The 20,394-nt window shown below is 45.4% G+C and overlaps 1 protein-coding gene across 4 annotated transcripts in view; it reads left to right on the top strand.

The window, feature by feature from the left end:
• Window positions 1-20,394, top strand: part of CPLANE1 (ciliogenesis and planar polarity effector complex subunit 1) — a 2,766,109-nt gene that overhangs the window by 1,809,701 nt on the left and 936,014 nt on the right. For all 4 annotated transcript variants that reach the window (XM_078674971.1, XM_078674972.1, XM_078674970.1 and 1 more), the window contains exon 36: window positions 14,663-14,933. In XM_078674971.1, coding sequence (XP_078531097.1) covers window positions 14,663-14,933 — 271 coding nt within the window. The remainder of the gene's footprint in view (window positions 1-14,662; window positions 14,934-20,394) is intronic.

Here is a 20,394-nt window from a genome sequence, read left to right as displayed (position 1 = left end):
TATTCCCTTTAGAAGCCAAAATGGAGCAAATTGAACTCAGATTGTCAAATATAGAGAAGGTTACATCTGTCATATTAGCTAACTCTAATAAGTCCTGTAAGCCGGGTGTCATTCCAGCCTCTGTACCCCAAACCCGGGGGCCTGCAGCTCAAATAGATAGTGGGGCCCAAATACTTACATGTATACCCCCAGGTTCTCTGGGCCCTAACCCGGTGAACCACGTTCCCCCTAAGCAGGTACCTGCTCCTTTACCGGGGGACGGTAAAGCCCATGGGAAAACTAATGATGGTAAAGTAGGCCTCCCTTCACTAGTAAAAGAGCATAGAGCCTCTAGACCATGCTTACCAGACCTTCCCCCTGAGGCAAATCGCTTCCTGGTAGTTTTGGCGGGAGCACCCACATTAGAAGAAGGGGAAGAAGAAACCTTTAGCTCCCTAAAAAGTAAGGTAGTCAGGTGGCTTAACTATAACAGACCCCTGCCGGCCCACCTTCATAATGAAATTATTATGGTAAGAAGGGTGCCCTGGCTGGGCAAAACAGTTAAGACCATAAACGGGGACTGTATAACTGTTAATTTCAGAGTCCCCAGAACTGTTTCCCATATCTGTGCTGGTTATAATAGATCATTTGATTCTACTATCCAGACCCTTCCTTTGTCCTTTTCCTTTCCACCTAACAGTATGCCCCATGGAACAGGAAGGGATGACTGGACCAGGGTTGAGCGGAGGGGTAGAACTAGCAGATATGAAGAAAGAATGGCCCACATGCCCCCGAGGGCTCACTTTTGTGACTATAACAGGTTCAGTTGCCTGGATGCAGTCGACTGACTACCCCCAGTTGTTCAGCCTTTATCACTGCCACTGCAATGTTCTTCTGCTCCTGCCAAGAGTAAAGTACTAACGGATGGAGTTGTTGAGCCCCACGGAAATACCCCTGTGGAGTGCATGCCAACGGTCGTAGCTTCCCCGGGGATACACCATCTATTGCCCCTTACTACTACTTACTCCTTAGATCATTCACAGGACGCTGATCCATCGGATATAGTTCTCTCACTGGCTTCCACCACCAATTATGAGGAGTCACCGTTAAACCCATTACCCTCAGGGGATCTTGTGATCCCAGATGTTGCCCCCTGTGATCTGGGTTATAAAATAGCAAGCTGGAATATCGCCGGTTGGCGCCAGAAGGAGTCGTCTCTTGGTTGTAGGGAGACTATTTCAAACTATGACATCCTCTGCTTACAAGAGACGTGGTCTATGGCAGAGATCCATTATGATGGTTTTGTGTCTTTTAATTGTCTAGCACAAGAATCCACTATGGGCAGGGCAAAAGGCGGGCTGGTGATTCTACTGTCCGTCAATTTCCCAATACGAGTGAAGTCCCATCTTATTATTGGATTCCATTCCCAAGTTCTATGGCTGGAGCAAAGTGGGGGCCGAGATATTCTGTTAATTAATCATTATAACAATACGTTCGACCCCACGAGTACCTGTGTTGTTAATGATCTCGAAACTGCTGTCATGAAAATTGGTAGGACTATTCATAATTCTTATGACATTATATGGGGAGGGGATTTTAACATCCGCACATGCCCTCGCTCTTTTACAAATGTATGTGGTTTCGATGGAGCTAATGGGGAGGATCGGGCCCACTTTGTCCATACAATCTATGGTGATTCCTTGAATACTTTCATGCTTAACTTTGATTTGTTAATTCTCCAGCCTGCTGATGATAGTGAAGGTAATATTGTTCCGACCTTTGTGGGGAGGAATTCAGCCTCTGTTATAGATTATTTGTTGGTCTCAGTTAACATTACCCCGTACTGTACCATGCCAGAAATTGTTGACCTCGGCCATAGTGATCATAATGCTATTACCATGTCGACATCTATCTGGGGGTTAAAGTCTACAGCTAAGCGTGGGATTGTTGACGAAATAATTCCCTGTAGGCAGAACGGTATTAGGATTAAATGGTGCGGGGACAACTCTGATAAGTTGTTGTGCAAAATATTGGCAGCCAGCTCTGAAGAGCTGCTTCATTGTTTAGATGACGATGCTGACCCCTCGTGTACCATTGCCGTATTTGAAGAACTTAACGGTATCATTAAAAGGACCCTCACTATAACTAATGTTAACACTAAGAGGGCTACCGTAGGATGGTTTGACACAGCCTGTACGAAATCTCTTCAAGAACTGAAGAAGGCTCTCTCAAACCATCCTAGGGACAGGGAAGCTGTAAAACTCCTTAGGGCAACTTATAAACACCATTTGAACCTTAGAAAACAGGAGCTAAGGGAACAGGCGTGGGACAATTTGACCAAAGCGGCGGAGCTGCGAGACAGTAAGCTATTTTGGAACACCGTTAACAGCCCTTTCCTCCAAAAAGAGGAATTTCCTGTTCTAACGGCTTGCGTCAGTGAGGACAGCTGGGTCCAATATTTTATCGGAATCTTTGATCCGGCAGGGGAGGATTATGTAAGCCCTAGTGTTGACATCAGTGGGTCGAAGCTACCTCTCGAGATTACATTGTTAGAGGTTGAAAACGCTATCCGTAATAGCAAGGGAGGGAAGGCCCCGGGACCGGACGGTGTTCCGGTTTACTTATTTAAGACGGATCTATTGTTATGGAGCCCCCTCCTGACCCACGTTTTCAATGCTTCTGTTATAGAAAGCACCCCGTCTACATGGGGTGAATCCATTATTTTGCCGATTTACAAGAAGGGAGATAGAGGAGAGGCCAAGAACTACCGCCCTATCTCCCTTCTTGATTCTTCACTTAAAATAATGAGTAGGGTCCTATTGTTACGCTTGGAGGAGTGGGCCGAAGCTAACGGTATCCTTGCGGATTCACAATTTGGATTCCGCAAGGGCCTCGGCACTATTGAGCAGTGCATCAATTTAGAATTAATCATTGGTAAATACACGAAAGCTAAGCAGGGTTCTTTATTTCTCTGCTTCGCAGATCTTACCAGTGCTTTTGACCTGGTGGACCATGCTTTATTATGGTCCACATTACTTGAAATGGGAGCCCCTGCTGCAATTATATACTTTCTGGCTAGACTATATAAAAAGCTGTCAGCCCAGATTCGTTATGGTCCAGCGGGGGAATGTACTAAGAAGATTAAGGTCAAATCCGGAATCAGGCAAGGTTGTGTTTTAGCTCCGTTACTTTTCTGCCTTTTTATAAATGCCATGGACTCTGATTTGAAGAAGGTTCAAGCTGACGCCCCCCAAGTAGAGGGCCAAGCAATTCCGGTATTGCTCTATGCAGACGATACTGTCTTGCTCTCCAGAACTCCTGTTGGTCTCCAGAGATTAATGAATTGCTTTTTTGATTTTATAATGGGGAGGAAACTTAAAATTAATAATTCTAAAACTTTTATCATGGTATGTGGGAAAAAGGTGAATAAGCTTAGACCGTTGCAGTTCAGGGACCATACAATTGAAGTGGTGGATAAATTCTGCTATTTAGGAATTACATTTAACAACAATGGCACGTGGGCTCCTGAGATTCTTAATGTTAAGGCCAAGATGGGTAAGGGGGCCTCTGGGGTTTTTAGATTTGTATCTAAATTAGGCAGTCGTCGTCTACCTGACATACTAACTGTTTACCGACATAGATGTGCCTCAGTAGCACTCTATGGTTCAGGTGTCTGGGGATATTGCCAACAAGGGGATCTGCAAGTTGCTCAAAATGTGTTTTTAAAGAGGCTTCTTTGTCTCCCAACGTCGGCTTCTAATATGCTGGTTCATAATGAAGTGGGGCTGGAATATTTGACTGACTTAACAGGTTTGAGGCCCCTTTTGGCCTGGAGGTCAATCTGGGCCAAGGATGAAACTGGCTTTACTCGGAGCATAATACAAGACTGTCTCCGTTTGGATAAATTTAACCAGATCCCCTGGCTCAGATATGTTTTGACTTCTTATAAAGACGTGTTTGAACTGGATGTTTTTAGGGATCCTGTAAGTGCCACTACTATCCCCAAACAGGAGCTCAAACGTGTCTTTTTGGGGGTCAAATTTAAACTGCGTGGAGAAGCATGTAGCCAGTTTACCTCCCATTTATTGTATAATTCTAATAATCTGGCTGGTCCTGGCTTTTCAAAGTATCTAACTTTTATTAATAAACAATCTCACCAGTTTGTTCTTACCAGGCTGAGACTTGGTATTGTCCATAATTTAGTGGCATTCCCCCAGATGAAAAAACATACGTCAAATCCCTGCCCATGTGACGGAACCTCTAAACAGAGCACGCTGCACTTTTTGTTAATATGCCCCTTGTATTTGCATCTTCTTATAATTTATCTCAAACCCCTTTTTAAGAAATATTCTGTGACCACTGTTGCAAATGCTGTGAGACTCTTATTTGTACTTGACGTCCCGGATGTCTGCTTTTATACTGCGACTTTTATCTTAAAAGCAGTGTCCAACAGAAAAAGCTTGGAATTCTAATCTTGCACTTTCCTGTATCAACTGCTGCTACCCATTTATATTTCTCCCCTTGTGTAATGTATTGAATCATGTATTTCATTTTAACTGTTTTAACACAAATTTACTGGATCTGTATGTAATATTTTGTGTGCTTTTATGATTGTCTATTGAATAATCTAATAAAGCTTTCAAATCGAATCGAATCGACTGCCACGTTCCATGATTGGGTTTATATGCCTGCATTAAGTTCGATAGGGTATCGGGTTGGATTTATCATCAAGGGTTCCAGCTAGTGATACCCAATGTTTTCAAATATTCTCCAGAGGTGTTGGTTTATGAATAATGTGAGGAATCTTCACATACAAGTTTTCATCGGAAGAAAAAGTTACTTGCCTCTGTTAACAATCTTTCTTATGGGCACTCTATCTACCTGCCTGTGTCCTCACCAATCTCCCCCTCCTCGCCCATTTGATGGTTAGATGTCAGGTGTTAGGATTATTAGGGTTCCAATTAGAGTTTGGCTTTACTTTTTATCTACTCAAGATCACTCTTTCTGGTCACCACAGAGGCTTGAAAAAAAGGATGGACTCTGACGTTGCACAGGAGTGGGCAATATATGGCTTCAGGGACATCTCCGACATCAGTACGGTGTCAGTGTGAAGCCAGCCTCTCCTACCGGCGTCATAGAGATTTCAGTTTTCTGGAGGTGAGGAATCTGCAGGTAGATGGAGTATCCACCAGAAAGAAAACATTAGAGAAGGTATGTTACTTTTCTATCTACAATTACCTGAATATTTTAAGAGAAGCCGAACAGCCACTAGAATAGGTTCTTGATTCTTGTAAATAATGCTTTCATGGAAGGATTGAAAAGGGGGATTCCACCGAGAACTATAGATATCTTCCTGTGAAATTCAAGTGTTCTCTTCACATGATGCACCTTTGCGTTTCTGCACCTTAGAGGGATTTACCTATACAGTCAATTTAGTGATAATCAATTCTTTAAATGGAGCCAGTGAGCTACATGCCCTACCTATATAGGAACCATTCATTCAAGTGTGTGATGTTAGGATTGTCCTGCACATCCACCCACGTTTCTTTCCTAGGGTACGTTGCCCTCTATCCGACACCAAATTAGCTAAAGGTTTTTAAAAATCAGCAAGACAAAGCTTAAAAGGTTCTTAAATCTTTAGACATAAAATTGACAGAATGCAAACACTCAGAAAGATAATATAGTTTGCATCTTACATACCCTTATATTTAGGCAAACCTACATCTAAGTCATTAATTACCCATTGGATTCTGAGATGTATGCAAATGTTATGCCGGTACTAAATGACTGTTTGGTGGGAGGCCACACAAGAATGGAGTTTCTATGGCTTTTTTATGTATTCTCTTAACCGACATTTGCAAATCTGCAACATGGTCTTCATTTCGTAAATTCACGAAACTGTGTTGATAAGCACACATTGAAGCAACACAAGTGGGATGAACTGGGTTATGAGTGCCACTGCTGCTTTCTATTATCCTCAACAGTGGAGGTGGAGGGTACCACTTTACAGTTTGAGAGCAGGTCACTTACATGTAACATTTAGTTTAAAGGTTGTAGAATCGCATGAAACAATACTCTCTTCCCTATTGACTAGAAAGTAACAGTGGTGGTTTTTATTTATTTATTTTTACAAATATACACATTCACCTGCTTTCTGATGGGAAAAGAATATATAATCAGAGGTGTAGTCTGTGCCATTATAATGTGGATTTCGTGGAGCGTGACCTGAGTGATTCTACGCAAGCTCAATTATGAAACAATTTCATGTATCGTTTTTGTGTTTGTACAGAGCAAACCTAGCCAAAAGGCAAATGAACATTTTGAAAATGAACAATTTGCCATATTCCTAACCAAACACTTGACGGCAGGTTTGTGCACAGCCTACTAACCTACAACATAAAAGTAATGTTTTCCTGTCCTGTTGACAAACATAGAGACACGGATATTGTGTGTTTTTAGGGATGGGATGTCCTCTGCATGGGTGTACAGCTGTGTTCCCTGCCTAGAGTGCCCAACTGGGAGTATCTGGTATCCTGTTTTATTTTATTTTAGGCCCAGCCCCATGCTGATCTAGCATGTCTGGAAAGCCCTTGGCCTTTCTCTTGAAGTTAATGTGCTTTTGGAGCAGGAGGAACTCACCAGGTGTACTCCTTCATGACTATTCGTGTAAAACAGTGCAGGCTGCATACCGTATTTCAGTTATCAGATAGTCATGACCATACCTTTTAATCTGTGTCATGGGAGAGGTGGCCTGCTGGCTCACGTGTGAAAGTTCCGCTGCTACGAGCTAGACCCAGGCCCTTGCACCAACATCCCAGTGCATATTTGCATGTATGTATTTGTGTAAAGGAGGCCTGTAGGTTCCTTTCTAAAAATCCCTGACCTGTTCATGTGCACAGGAAGGAGGTGATATTGCTTTTCCAGATAGTGGAGGGTATTGCTGACATTCCTGAGACTGCAGGGAGGGGACATAGCCACTCATATTGGGAAAGAAGAGACAGACTTCTCCTTAGTAATTCAATACAGTCCTTTTACTGCAAAGATGAGCTGAGTAGTCGTCCTGAGTGCAGCCATTTGATGAAGGCTACGATTACCGTCTCCGTTCAACGTGTGAATAGTGGTTTAAAAGAGGCCAGCCTTTTGTCTCTCTGTCAGATCACTGTCAGTGTAGTTGTTGATGGTAAGGTACAAAATGCTCACATCTCTTTGTGTTTTAGTATGGGTGCTCCAACCTGGAGATGACTCTTTTGTGAGGGGCATCATTCTAGAAAAATGCTGAGTCTGGAAGACAGCCTGGGGACACATGCATGGCACACCGACCCAAACTATTTCTGAAAGTGCTGACCCAAAACGCACATCTCAGGTCTTCTGTACCTATATAAAGGGGGGAGCTGTTGACCACCTTGCTGCTCCATTCCAGGTTTTCCCTGACAATGGAGGGGTGTTTCACAAGGTGCCCAGAGGATTTCTGTAGTACCAGGCCTGCTTGCTTGCCAGCCAGCTTTCCAAAGGTGAGGGAAATCACTGGCAGTCTGATCTGAAGGAAGAACTGTCTCCTTCTGGAACTCCAGGACGTAATGTGTCTGAGGGAAATCTGAAAGAGCAAGCCAACAGTGCAGAAGGATCTGGTTGCCACCGTGGATCACAGCGGTTAATGCTGGAGCAGTGTCCATTCCCTAGAGACTCCCAAAAGAATGAATATTGTGCTACTGTTATCCAATTTGAAATGGATGCTAAAGTGTGTCCAACGAAACCTGCCTGCTCTAAACTGGGGTGGCAGAATGGGCTAAAGAACGGTGATGGATCAAACCCAGATCTTTTGCCTGGGTGTGAGTGTTTGATTGGTTCAGATGCTCCGTCCATCACCACCCCCTTTTGTACTGCTCCTGGCCTGTGGCATTTGCCCAAATATGCCTGAATTGACTTAAAGTGGATAGCCCAAGGCACGTTTACCAGCATCCTACACTGCTATAATTGAAACTGTTGTCTCAAGGCACTTGTCAACTGTGTACCCGAATATTTGGGGCGAAGAAAAGTGTGCCTGATTTGGCTTTGCAACAGTGCCTAGTAGGTGCTCAACTGTTGTCACTCAGATCTAAGACCAAAAGCGGACTGCATCACCCAGCCCTGCTGATTTTCCTACTCACCAACCAGCACAGGTGGAGACGGACCCTTTCCAGATCCATTGGTCCCCAATATCCATCAGACTCAAAATGTGCCCGAAAGGGGCAGCTGATAGGAAGACCGCAACACTACTTCCTGCTGCGCTGCTACGTGGTCCCACATCTGCTCCCAGCTTGGAGCAGAGGGATGATGCACCTCCAGCCAGAGAAGAGAACACCAACTGGAGTACTGGTCCTAGCCAAGGACAACCACAGAGACTCTCTTTTGGAGAGACTCTGCTTGAATGGACAGGAGCATTAAGACCCAAACCAAGGTTACCCTCACTCTAATAGAAAGTGAGTGGAGGTGGAGGGGAGGAGTGGTATTTTGATCTGCAGGCCACGGCTTTGTGCCGGAGATTGAGTTCTGCAGTATTATTCTTAAAAGTGTACTTATCGAGCAGCGATGTCAATCAATTTCCAGTGATCGGAGCTGCTCCTGCTCGGTGGATACAAAAAGTACATTCTGCTTCCGCTAGCAAAAATGCGGGGAGTTCTTCAGCTCCTGATTTGCAGCTCTGGTGAGGGTTGGCGGACTAGACCCGCAGGTCTCTGCAGTAATCTTTTTTCCGGGCCACAGCCCGAACAAATGACCAAAGCAATAGCGGCAACCCCTCTAGCATACAGGGTTGTCACAAGGCTCACTGTCGGGCTGAGACTTTGCGCAGCCCCCCTAAAAAAGTCTCATGCTTTTTAAAGTTAAAGTTACCGGTTGGCCTTTCTGATATGTAGGGTAACTTCAGTGCGAGCCTGGTGCTTCCCGCACAGTGCACTTCACATGGCTGAGATCACGGCAGCCCACCCCTGGACTATGGGGGTAACGTACTATTCCTGCACACAGAGAACCACCCGATCGTTGTGCAGCTGCTCTCTTCACACCTCGCTCAGGAATTCTTCTTGAGAGGGCTCCCCACTGGAACTCGCTCTTTCCAACGCTCTCCTCTTCCTCAAAGGGCACACTGGTCTTTCCAAGCAGGCAGGCCATGGTGCACCAAGCTCCAGGGCAGGTGATCTTCGTGTCCTGGGTGATATCCCCTCACCAAGCAGGGAGACTAGCAGGCTTTGGCTGCCAGTTGTGGTCTCAGACCAAAGTCTTACAGAGCTTCCCCTCCTCACACAGCCCAACTGGCTGCTTGGCTGATGACACATTTTTGGGAACTCAACCTCAGCTTCGTCCAGTCCATTTCCAGACACCAAATGTGATTTAGGGTCTGGGCCTTTGGAGTTTTATGTTGGGGTTGTGCTTTTTTTGGAGTGGGCACTTCTTTTCATCTTCTTTCATGTAAGAGGTGAGTCACAGTAGGCACATTCCTGAAGCTGATTGTCCACAACATAATTCATGGGAGTGGCCATAGTTTATACCTGGATGTCAGCCTCAGTGATTTGTGCATCAAAAGGTTAATCCCAGCCCTACTCTTTGATTCTTTTAGCAACCCTTCCTGAGATGTGTCCAGGTCTCCTGGTGATGTAGAACTAAATCAAAGAGCAGTCTTTTGAGATGTAAAGGGTGTCTGTTCCTTTTCTCTAGTGTTTTCTCACCCACCTCACAGGTAAAAAGCAATACACAAATCTTCTGGGGGGATTCCTCTCCTCCTCATGTCTTCACCAGGCAGGCCTTGGTTTCCCAAAATGGAACCCAGGGTCCTCCATACACTGTACCATTGTAGACCCACTCACACAGTGTTCATTTATAGCACACTTTCTGTTCAGTGCTAATATCTCTACGCATTGTACCCTCACATGTACACATGCATTCAGCACACAGTTCAGAGCTGAAGCGTTTCTATCTTTAACCAGGATGTGTTATTTCAAAACACATGTACTGGTACCACAATACTAAGTATGTGTGCTCTGCACACCCTTCATGTATTGTACTTCACTCACATACACACACACACCCAGCACATATGGTCTCTCCGCACGCGCTGCACTGCTCTTCATCTCTCATGTAATGTATTGTTCTCTGGAATATATACACTTGGTACATGTATTATCCACATAGGTTCTACACTGTACTGCTCAGTACCTGTAGTGTACCCTTCCCAGGCATACATACACCCAGCACAGAGTCACTAGCCCTGCGCTATGCAGTACCGCACATCTACCTGATGTAGGCCAAGGGTGAGATAAGCACTTAGCAGCAGAACTTTTAAAAAGGTGAGTGAGCCTGTAGGCCTCACTTCCATAACACAGGGTAAATAGTCCTGTTCACTACTACTGATAGTATGCTGCCACCACCAAGCTTGTTCTGCTTAACTTCTGTTGAAGGTGGTAGCCTTCCACCACTAGGATGGTATTGCTTTGGGCACCTCTCCTGGTCCACTTAGACCAGAATCCATGAGACAGGCCTATGTCATGGCGCACTTGCATGATCCTTATTTGTCTGTGACAAAAAATCAGCATTAGGGATCCAGTCAACTGTACAGTTGGCCACTCAGGGCAGGGGTACACGTCCGTATCCCTGCAGAGGACTTTTCCATCCCAACAGCGCAAAATATTGTATCTCATGCATATTTTGTTCACCTCAGGCTGAGGAAGGAAAAATCTCTCCTACTATTTTCGAAAATCGCGCTACCACTCAAACAGAATATATGCCAGGTATTTTCTAGTGTGAAAGAAAGGACTGATGCAAGAGGCTAGACTTATATTAGACCTACAATTCAGAAACATTCATCAAAATTGAAATCCTACTGTAAATCAAATTATTCTGCATCAAATGCCAAACAATAGGATGTTTGTGGTAGATCATCGAGATGTGTATTCTGACATACGGGATAGCTCCATTGCACAGGAAATAGATTTATGGCAGTAGAAAATCACTACTAATATGCAGCCTTGCCATTTATTCGCAGATCAGCTCCTAATACCTTTAAATGTATGGCAGTAGCAGCAACCCACCTAAGGAGGTCTTTTTGTATTCTGGTTGCTCAAGGCCAACAATCGGCGAAAAATTAAACAAAACCTCCTTGTAACATGCAGCCTGTTGTGCAAATTCGAGCTTTAGATCAATCTCCAAAAAATAACTTTCTCTCCAATACAAAGGCTGTCCTACCAGGGAGCAGCTATAGACAGAGTACAAGGAAAAGTGTTTCATTCAGTGGAAAGAGTGTCATTTATATGGGACACATATCATCAAATATTGTACAACAGCCAGGCAGATATAATCTCTCCAAGCTTCTTAGGCGTCTTGCATTTACATTGTCCCAAATGTACACCTTCAATAAGACCCCTACAACAGTGTCTAAAGGACCACAATGTCAAAGAATGAACTATTAGGAAGACTGATTGGTACTGACCATTGCATTGAAACAGGCTGTAGCATGATGGTGCAACAGTCAGAATCTTCTACAAGGAGTTCTCTTCCAGAGAGAAGCGCCTACACAAACCGTAGTTACAGATACAGCTCTGACAGGTTAGATTGCTCTCTCGAATCATCTATCAGGTCAAGGACAGTCATCGAAAGAGAAGATAGCGTTTCACTTAAACCACCTTGAGCAGGGAGCTGTTCATCTGGCCCTCAAAGCATTTCTCCTGTCTCTGCAGAACAAGACTGTAATAATGATTCAGTTAGACAACACCACCACCATGCATTACTTCAGCAAACAAGGAGGCACCAGTTCTCAGCCTCTATCTAAGGTAGTTCAGCCAATTTGGCACTGGCCTCTGTCCAGGGACTGATCTTTATCAGTGCCCTCATCGTAGAGCCAGTGAATCACCAGACAAATGTACGCAGTCATTTTTTACAGGGAGAACCACAAGTTGTCCTAGGTTGACGAAGTTATACATGACTTCTTCGAAGAGTTTTGGGAGCAACTTTATTTAGACATCTTTCGAATGACACAAAACAAGAAATGCTGTGATATTGCACCAATACGGCAAGAATAGAGATCACAAGGCAATGCTTGTCAGAAGATTTTCAGAACGCCTTTCCTCTGATACTATTGATCCCCTCACTAATAGGGAAACTGGGAAAACATGATATTGGCAGCAGTAGACCGGCAGAAGCATTGGTGGTACCCGGACTGTCTATAAATTTTCATCAAACCACGCATCAAGCTGCCACTTAAACCCAGTCTATTAACTAGACTTCAGAGGCAGGTTAAACATCTGAATTAACCTCTTCAGCGCGACCGCGTTTCCCCCTCCGGTGCTGGGCGGTAATAGAAATGGGCGTGGTCATGACGGAACGGTTCCGTCATGAGCACAGCTCAACCGTAGCTCATGACGGAACCGTTCCGTCATGAGCATGGAAGGGGTTAAACTTCATTGATTTTGGCATCATGGCTCCTGAAGTCACACAGTATGCACATCTAAATATTCCCCTGGCTTGCATTAAGAGTTTAATAGAGGGTAAACTTTCTTTTACAGGGACTTGTTATTTAATTAAGTGGAGTTGGTTTGTGGTGTCAAAACAATGGCCATAACCCAATTGATTGTCATATACCCTACCGCCTACATTAAGCTCAATCCTAGTTACAGTTATTGCCATCTATGTAAGTGCATTTGGCTACTATCACGGCATACAGGACATTACCAAATCAGGTTTCCATTTTCAGAATTTCCTTGTTAAAGACTTGTTAGAAGCACTTATAGAAGTGTCCCCACCAATCAGAAGACCATCTCCTCTGTGAGAATGCTACTGTAACAGGGTAGTGGTGAAGACACAGTCTGCCTTCGTTCCAAAGGTTGTTTTTGATTTTTATAATAAGCAAACCATTACACTACCCACTTTCTTTCCTAATCTTTCTACAGCCACTCGGTAATCCCTTCACTCACTAGAAGGGTACTTCAATTCTACCTCGATAAGACTAACGCCCTGAGCAAATTTATAATTCTGAATTATGGTCATCTTAGATAAGGCTAGTAACCTCCAAACAGGCTATTGCTGGATATCTAATGGCTTGCATAATTACGTGCTACCAAACCCCTTCCAGGCAAAAAATCAGCACATTACATGGTGTTAAGGCTGCTACAACATCATGGGTCAGGAGCGTTTAAATGTTTGTAACTGTAAAGCAGCAACTTGGGAATCAAAACAGAAATGTACTTAGCCTTATTGCGTTGACTCAGGCTGAAGCGAGGTAGGATCAGAAAAACTATTGATGATGTAGCCCTTTATATCCCAAGAATGAGCCTTGATTTGACATATTTATATTTCCTACTGCTCAAAATGTGCTTTTATTAATGTCAGTCAATTTGCTAATCTCTTCAAATGTTTCAATGAAGATCCTACGATGCAGGAGAAAAGATTACTTACGTGTAGTTGTAGTTCAGCATCTTAGAAAGCTTCACTGAAGCCATAAGTCAGAAGAACTTATATATATCAAGGACACCGCCTAGTGGCCGAAACGTGTCTGAGGCAGCACCGTTTTTTATTCACTGCAAAATAAATACAATCTGGCATCAGCTATACACAGTGTCCGTGTTCCTGTTTGTGCACGAAAGCACTTGGGAGAGTTGGTGTATATATATATTATCAAGGTCACAGGAAGTGTAATGGACAACACACTGTAATGCAGAAATCAAACTTCAATAATTAAGCACTGCAATCCATGGATTATTTATCCACCCATCGCCATATAAAGATTGATGATCTCAATAAAAGACTTAGAACTGTATTTTCTAATTGTAAAGTGAAGCCTGGATCAGGTATTATTTTCTTTTAAATACTTAGAGATCAGTTGCTCGGAATGGGTTTACTCGAGAGATTGGCGTATCAAGAGAGAGAGGACTAGAAAGCTAGTCCGAATCCCCAGGGGTTTATATGTTATCAACAAGGACTAGCTATGTGTGACCGTAGTATAGGACTCTGAACTGTATTATCAGCAGGCACCTATTAGGTATTTTCATGAAGCTCTCACCCGCCAACCTAGGTGGTGGCAAGCTTCATCATCGGGCCCACCCAGTGACACCTAATGCGTCCCGGGTGTGCTACGACGCCTGATTACAGCGGAGAGATCACATAGTTGACCATGACCAGGATGAATAAATACTTGGTTGGAGGAAATCTTTTGGCCATCTAGACTGCCTGGATCTCAAACCATTGTAGTCTCAAAAGGGTTATTGTCGCTGCAGACAGAGTTCACCATGGGTAAATATGTTCACAAATTAATTAAAAGGATCACCAGTAATTCACTGTTGCCAAATTAGGCACCTGAAGAATAATCCGTTCAGAAGAAGCGTTCAAGGTCCTTGCATTCATTGTTACATGGTTACATGGTAACAGAGCAGCTTTTGTCCACTGAACAGTCAAATCATTTTTTTAACATAGTTTAGTGTTTTACATATTCTCAGCCATTGCCTGTCTGCCTGTTTTTTTTTAGCTCATGGCCTGTCAGTTAATTAAGGAATTTGAAGGAATTCAAATTGTGTTAAGATAATGCAATGTAAAATCCAACCGAGATCATCTTAATCTCATCCAGTCATGTATTTCCATATGATATGCATACATTTTTGGTTTGCAAAGTGTTTCTTTCTTGTATTTATAAAATAAGTCACTTTTCAAACTAATATCTTTGCAGGTTAAGGCGACGTGTGGAGAAACAGCACAAGCAAGAGCATATTGAGAGACTGCCAGACAAACAAGATAACGTGGAGACAAAGCCAGAGAAGCAAGTGCAAATCAACGCAGTGCTGGAGGGACAAGAGAGAATAAAGACACAGCCAGACAACCAAGAGAAAATCAAAACTAAAGCAGCAAAAAAAACAAGTGTGTCATTCCGCCCTGAAGATTCTATAATCAAATTAATTCCAGTCAATGACAACAGTTCAGACATTATTGATAAGCCAGAGGTATGGTATTACCCTAGCATATAATACTCTAATGACTTGGAGCTTCATGGTAATGATTCAAACTTCAGTTTTAGTGTCTAACAAATTTTTGATCCAACAAAACATTCAGATGCCAAGAGAAAATTAATTGCCTAGTGTATAAATAATTTTTTGGGGTGAAATGGCCGCTTGCACCATGGTCTTGTGGCATATCCTTGTATACGCTTGGATCATACAAAGATCTTCCAAGCCTGAACTCCCTTTACCTTCAAACTAACCTACACAAACCACTTTTTAACTGACCAGTGCATTACCTCTGCATTAACCTCACACAATCATTGATCAACAAACAGATAAAATAGTTTTGACTGCATTGCCAGGTCCGCAGTGTAGTGGTGAACAATATACCATATCAACAAAGAAGGATACAATTGCTTGATTGCAATGCTAAGTCAGCACTGTAGCGGTATATCATATACCATCACCAGGAACTAAACATAGTTTCTAATAGATACATCTGCCGTGTGGATTCCTCACTTTGTCAATATCCCCTTGCGTCATCAACATTTGGAAATTCTTTTTGTAGCTTCGCGCCGACGTGGACTTGGACGTCATAGAGACACGGCATCGCACGCGACTCCGCTGACGTCACCAACGCCTACAATAGGCCCACGCCGGCATGATGACATCAGTTCCCTTTTTTCCGCGTCGTCGACGCTAACGGTTTCGGGATACTCAGTAGCTTTTGGTAGCTCAGTTACTTTTTTTCCTCGTTTTCTTTGTTCTCTTGCCTCTTGTCTCCCTAGAATGTCGACAAAGAAGACTGGATTTAAGCCCTGCAGGGAGTGCGGGAAAATTATGTCCATTACGGACCCACACCAGGACTGTATTTGGTGTTTAAGCTCCGACCACGACGTGGATGGATGTTCATCGTGCAGAAAAATGAACCCAAAGGCCCTGCGAGAGAGGGAGACCAAACTTCTTGTAGCGAAGCTGAAAGCCGATAAAGTAAGGAAGACTTCAAGATCCCGCTCGAGGAAGTCGAGGTCGAGGTCAAAATCAAGATCAAGATCTCGAGAGGCATCGGCTTCGAAGTACACGTCGGATCATGCTTCGAGGTCGCATAAGAAGCACAAGAAAAGGAGGCATGAGTCTCGACGTCATTCGGGTGAGAAGTCAAGCTCAAAGTCGAGATCGCCCTAGAAGGTTAGATCGAAGGTGCTCCCACCGCAAGAGGCTTCGGATCGGGAAGGTGAGGCCTCGCCTTCAGAGTCACAAGTTCAATCTCCGACTCCGGTTTCCAATCTGACTCCGACACCGTCTCCGGCTCAAGAAGAGGTGGAGGAAGTTCCTAATGAGGAAGAAGAATCGGCGCCTATTGAAGAGCCGGATTCGAATCGGCCTTGAGATCAGCCTGAGGGTGATCATCCACCTTTTCCTGCACCAGGTCAGGATCCATCAGCGTTCCTGAACGCTATGTATGGCGTATTTTCGAGATCATGGTACCTACCCCTCTGGTGCAGATTCGGGTACCATGGGTTCAATGGCATTTAATTTGGGTGTTCCACACTCTTATGCCCCGACACCTTTCATGCCGCATATGCCAGCCTCGACGCCGCTGTGGCAGTACCGAGGTCGACGCCGGCTCGGCCGAAGTCGACGACTCCGGTACCGGCGTCGCCCGCTCCAAGCAGGTCTTTGGAGCGTCCATCTAGGCCTTCGGATTCTGTACCGACGTCGGCTCCGGCTCCGTCGGAGACGGTGGTGGATCCGACTGCGATCCGTGTAAAGGAGAGGTCAAGGAGAGAAGCACAACGCCTCCTGGAGGAACGGAGGTATTACGAGTCTCACCCAGACTTGGAGGAAGGTGAACTGGATGAGGATTGTTTCGAAGAGCTGGCTGATGCTAGTGGCCTTGATTTTTCCCCAGAGTGGGAGTTGCCATCAGGTCCGGATACGCCTTTAAAGGATGTCCAGCCATATCACGTGGTAATGGGGAAGGCAGCAGGACTTTTAGGTTTGACATTACCAACTGTTGAGTTTAAGTCAAATCTGCTTACAGAAGTACTCCATTCACCAAGCTCAGCTGTGGAGCCGTTACTCCCATTTAATGAGGCGTTAACTGAACTTATTATGGAGGTGTGGAAAAAGCCTCTTTCTGCTCCTGCTGTCTCAAAAAGTGTGGCGAGGAGATATAGGGTGGCTCCCGAAGACCATGCCTTTTTATCATCTCACCCTTCTCCTGAAAGCCTGGTGATTCAGGCTGCGTGCTCTAAAACGTCGTTGGTGCTTTTCCCCAAGTGCCTGGTGACAAGGAGGCCAAGAAGCAAGATCAAGTGGCCAAGAAAACTTTCTCCTCCGCAAGTATGGCGTTAAAGTCACTTGTTTCATGGGGAGGTATGTGCACGCACTTATGGACTCAATGCGTTTGTTGATTCCAAAGGTTCCAGAAGACTGCAGGGGTGACTTTGAGGAGGTGTTATCTGATACTCAAGCGGCAGCTCGTCAAGTTATCCAGAGCGGTCTAGATACTGCAGATTCTGTGGCACGGATCATGAGCACTGCGGTGCCACAAGAAGATCAGCTTGGCTGAAATCCTCGGATTGTTCTGCGGATGTGCAGTCGGCACTGTTAGATCTACCATTTGATGGAGTTGGACTCTTTGGCAAGAAGGCAGATACAGCCTTAGAGAGGTTTAAAGACAGCAGAGCAACTGCTAGATCTCTTGGTCTTCAAGTAAGAGGTTAAACGACCAGAAAGTTCAGAGGTTTTGGACGCTCTTCTTTTCGTACCTATAGACAAGGTCAGCAGCAGCAACAACAGCAGCAGCAGAAAAATACCTTGTATAGGTCATACAGGGGAAAGCAAAGGGCACGTCCTCGAGGGCGTCAAGCCTCTTCCTCCTCCACCTCCTCCAACCCCCCAGCCACAGAAAAGCAGCCCTTGATTCGCCATTCAGGATCATGCGGGTCCGGTGGGGGGTCGGCTTACCCACTTTCTACGGGATTGGGAATCGGTTTCATCAGATCTTTGGGTTCTCAATCTCGTAGAAAATGGGTATGCCCTTCCCTTTCGGGAATTCCCTCCCAATTACCCTCCTTGCCAGGGGAACATCTGTTGCTCCTGCAGGAGGAAGTTCAGACTCTGTTAAGAAAGGGTGCGATAGAGGTGGTCACAGAGCAGGCAAGGGGTCAGGGATGCTACTCCCGGTATTTCCTGATTCCCAAGAAGGATGGCAGACTTCGTCCAATCCTGGATCTCAGGATCTTGAATCTCTATCTGAAACAAGAAAAATTCAAGATGCTCACCCTTGCTCAGGTTCTTCAGGCGCTGCTGGATGGTGTCGCTCGACTTGCAGGATGCGTACTTTCATATCCCATCCTGAAGTCGCACAGGAAGTATCTCCGTTTTACGGTGGGATCGCAGCACTATCAGTTTGCGGTCCTTCCGTTTGGGCTTACTACTGCGCCTCGAGTCTTCACCAAGGTGATGGCAGTGGTGGCGGCGCATCTCAGAAGGTCAGGGATTCCTGTATTCCCTTATTTGGACGACTGGCTGATCAAAGCAGAGTCGTCAGAGAGAGTGCTCCATCATCTGCGAGAGACAACCCAGTTGTTGTACAGGTTGGGTTTTTCGATAAATGTACCCAAGTCTCACCTGGTGCCCTCCCAGCGCAACCTGTTCATAGGTGCTGTACTGGACACAACTGTATGTCGTGCATTCCCTCCTCCTCAAAGGATTCACAACATACAGGAAATGATTCCTTTATTTTACAATGGAGCGGTCGTTCCAGTCCTGAAGGTCCTCCGCCTGCTCGGTCTGATGGCTTCATGCATTCTGTTGGTCAACCATGCAACAGAGATCTCAGGGAGTCAGTGAGGATCTCCAGAGAAGCTGCGGCGGATCTGTCTTGGTGGGGCGTGGAAGGCAACCTGTCTCAGGGGAAGCCTTTTCAGTTGCCTCCTCCGGTGGCCACAGTGATAACGGATGCATCCACTCTAGGGTGGGGTGCTCATCTGGGGGATCTGGAGGTCAAGGGTCTTTGGTCTCCAGAGGAAAGGTTGCTTCACATCAACCTTCTAGAATTGCGGGCGATACGTTTGGCACTCAAGGTCTTCCTCCCTTCGCTTCGCTGTCAGTCGGTTCAGGTCCTGACGAACAACACGACTGCGATGTGGTCAACAAACAGGGAGGAGTGGGGTCACAGTGTCTCTGCAGAGAGGCTCTGCGTCTCTGGTCCTGGGTTCAGGACCATCAGATTTGTCTGATGGCAAATCATCTGGCCGGAGTTCTGAACGTTCGTGCAGACAGTCTCAGTCGTCTGTTCTCCGCCGACCACGAGTGGAGGCTTCACCCGGAGGTGGTTCGTCACGTCTTTTGGACGTGGGGGACTCCTCGGGTGGACCTGTTAGCCACTCGCGAGAATGCTTACTGCCTGTCATTCTGCAGTCTCCAGTTTCCGATGCAATGAGCCTTGGGGACGCGTTTCAGTTGAGTTGGGGAAATCAACTCCTTTATGCGTTTCCTCCCATACCTTTGATTCCTCGGGTTCTGAGGAAGATTCTCCAAGACCGGGCCCGAGTCATATTGGTCGCCCCGGACTGGCCAAGAAGGGTGTGGTATACAGATCTTCTCCACCTCTCCTCTCACCCGCCGCTCCGTCTCCCTCTCAGGGCAGACCTCCTCTCTCGGGTGGAGGGGCAGGTTCTACACCCCCACCTCCAGACATTACACCTTCATGCCTGGAGATTGAACGGGGCAACCTGAATTCCTTTTCTCTCCCGCCTGACGTGGTGGATGTCATCTTGTCGGCCAGGCGTGACTCCACTAAGTCCATCTATTCTTATAGATGGGCAAAATTTGTCACTTGGTGTGGAGGGAAATCTTTTGACCCTTTGAGCGCCCATTTGTCTGATGTTCTCCAGTTTGCCCTTTCTCTGGCGCAGCAAGGGCTTGCTGTTGCCACAGTTAAGGGCTATCTTTCTGCGCTGTCGGCTTTTCTCTGTTTGCCTGATCAGCCATCACTTTTCAAATCTCCTGTGGTTTTAAGGTTTTTAAAGGGTCTTACAAATAAGTTCCCTACTGTTCCTTTTATTGTGCCTCAGTGGGACTTAAATCTTGTCTTGACCTTTTTGATGGGTGCTCCTTTTGAGCCTCTTCACAAATGTCCTTTGAGGCTTTTGACTCTTAAGACAGTCTTCCTCGTTGCAATAACCTCTGCAAGGAGGGTGAGCTTCAAGCTCTTAGTTCCAAGCCCCCTTTCTTGACCATTCATGCTGATCGAATGGTTCTTAGGACAGGGCTGCTTTTCTTCCAAAGGTGGTTACTCCTTTCCACCTTGGTCAATCCATTACCCTCCCTACCTTGTATCCTCCCCCACACCCTTCCAAGGAGGAGGAGAGGTTGCACCGTCTGGACCCCAAAAGGGCGGTGTCCTTTTACTTGGACAGATCTAAAGACTTTCGTTTGGATGACCAGCTCT

Source organism: Lissotriton helveticus, chromosome 2_1 (genome assembly GCF_964261635.1).
Source record: "Lissotriton helveticus chromosome 2_1, aLisHel1.1, whole genome shotgun sequence".
Taxonomy (NCBI): Eukaryota; Metazoa; Chordata; class Amphibia; order Caudata; family Salamandridae; genus Lissotriton; species Lissotriton helveticus.
Note: the sequence above shows the minus strand (reverse complement) of the source record. Positions and strands in the feature narration are given on the sequence as shown.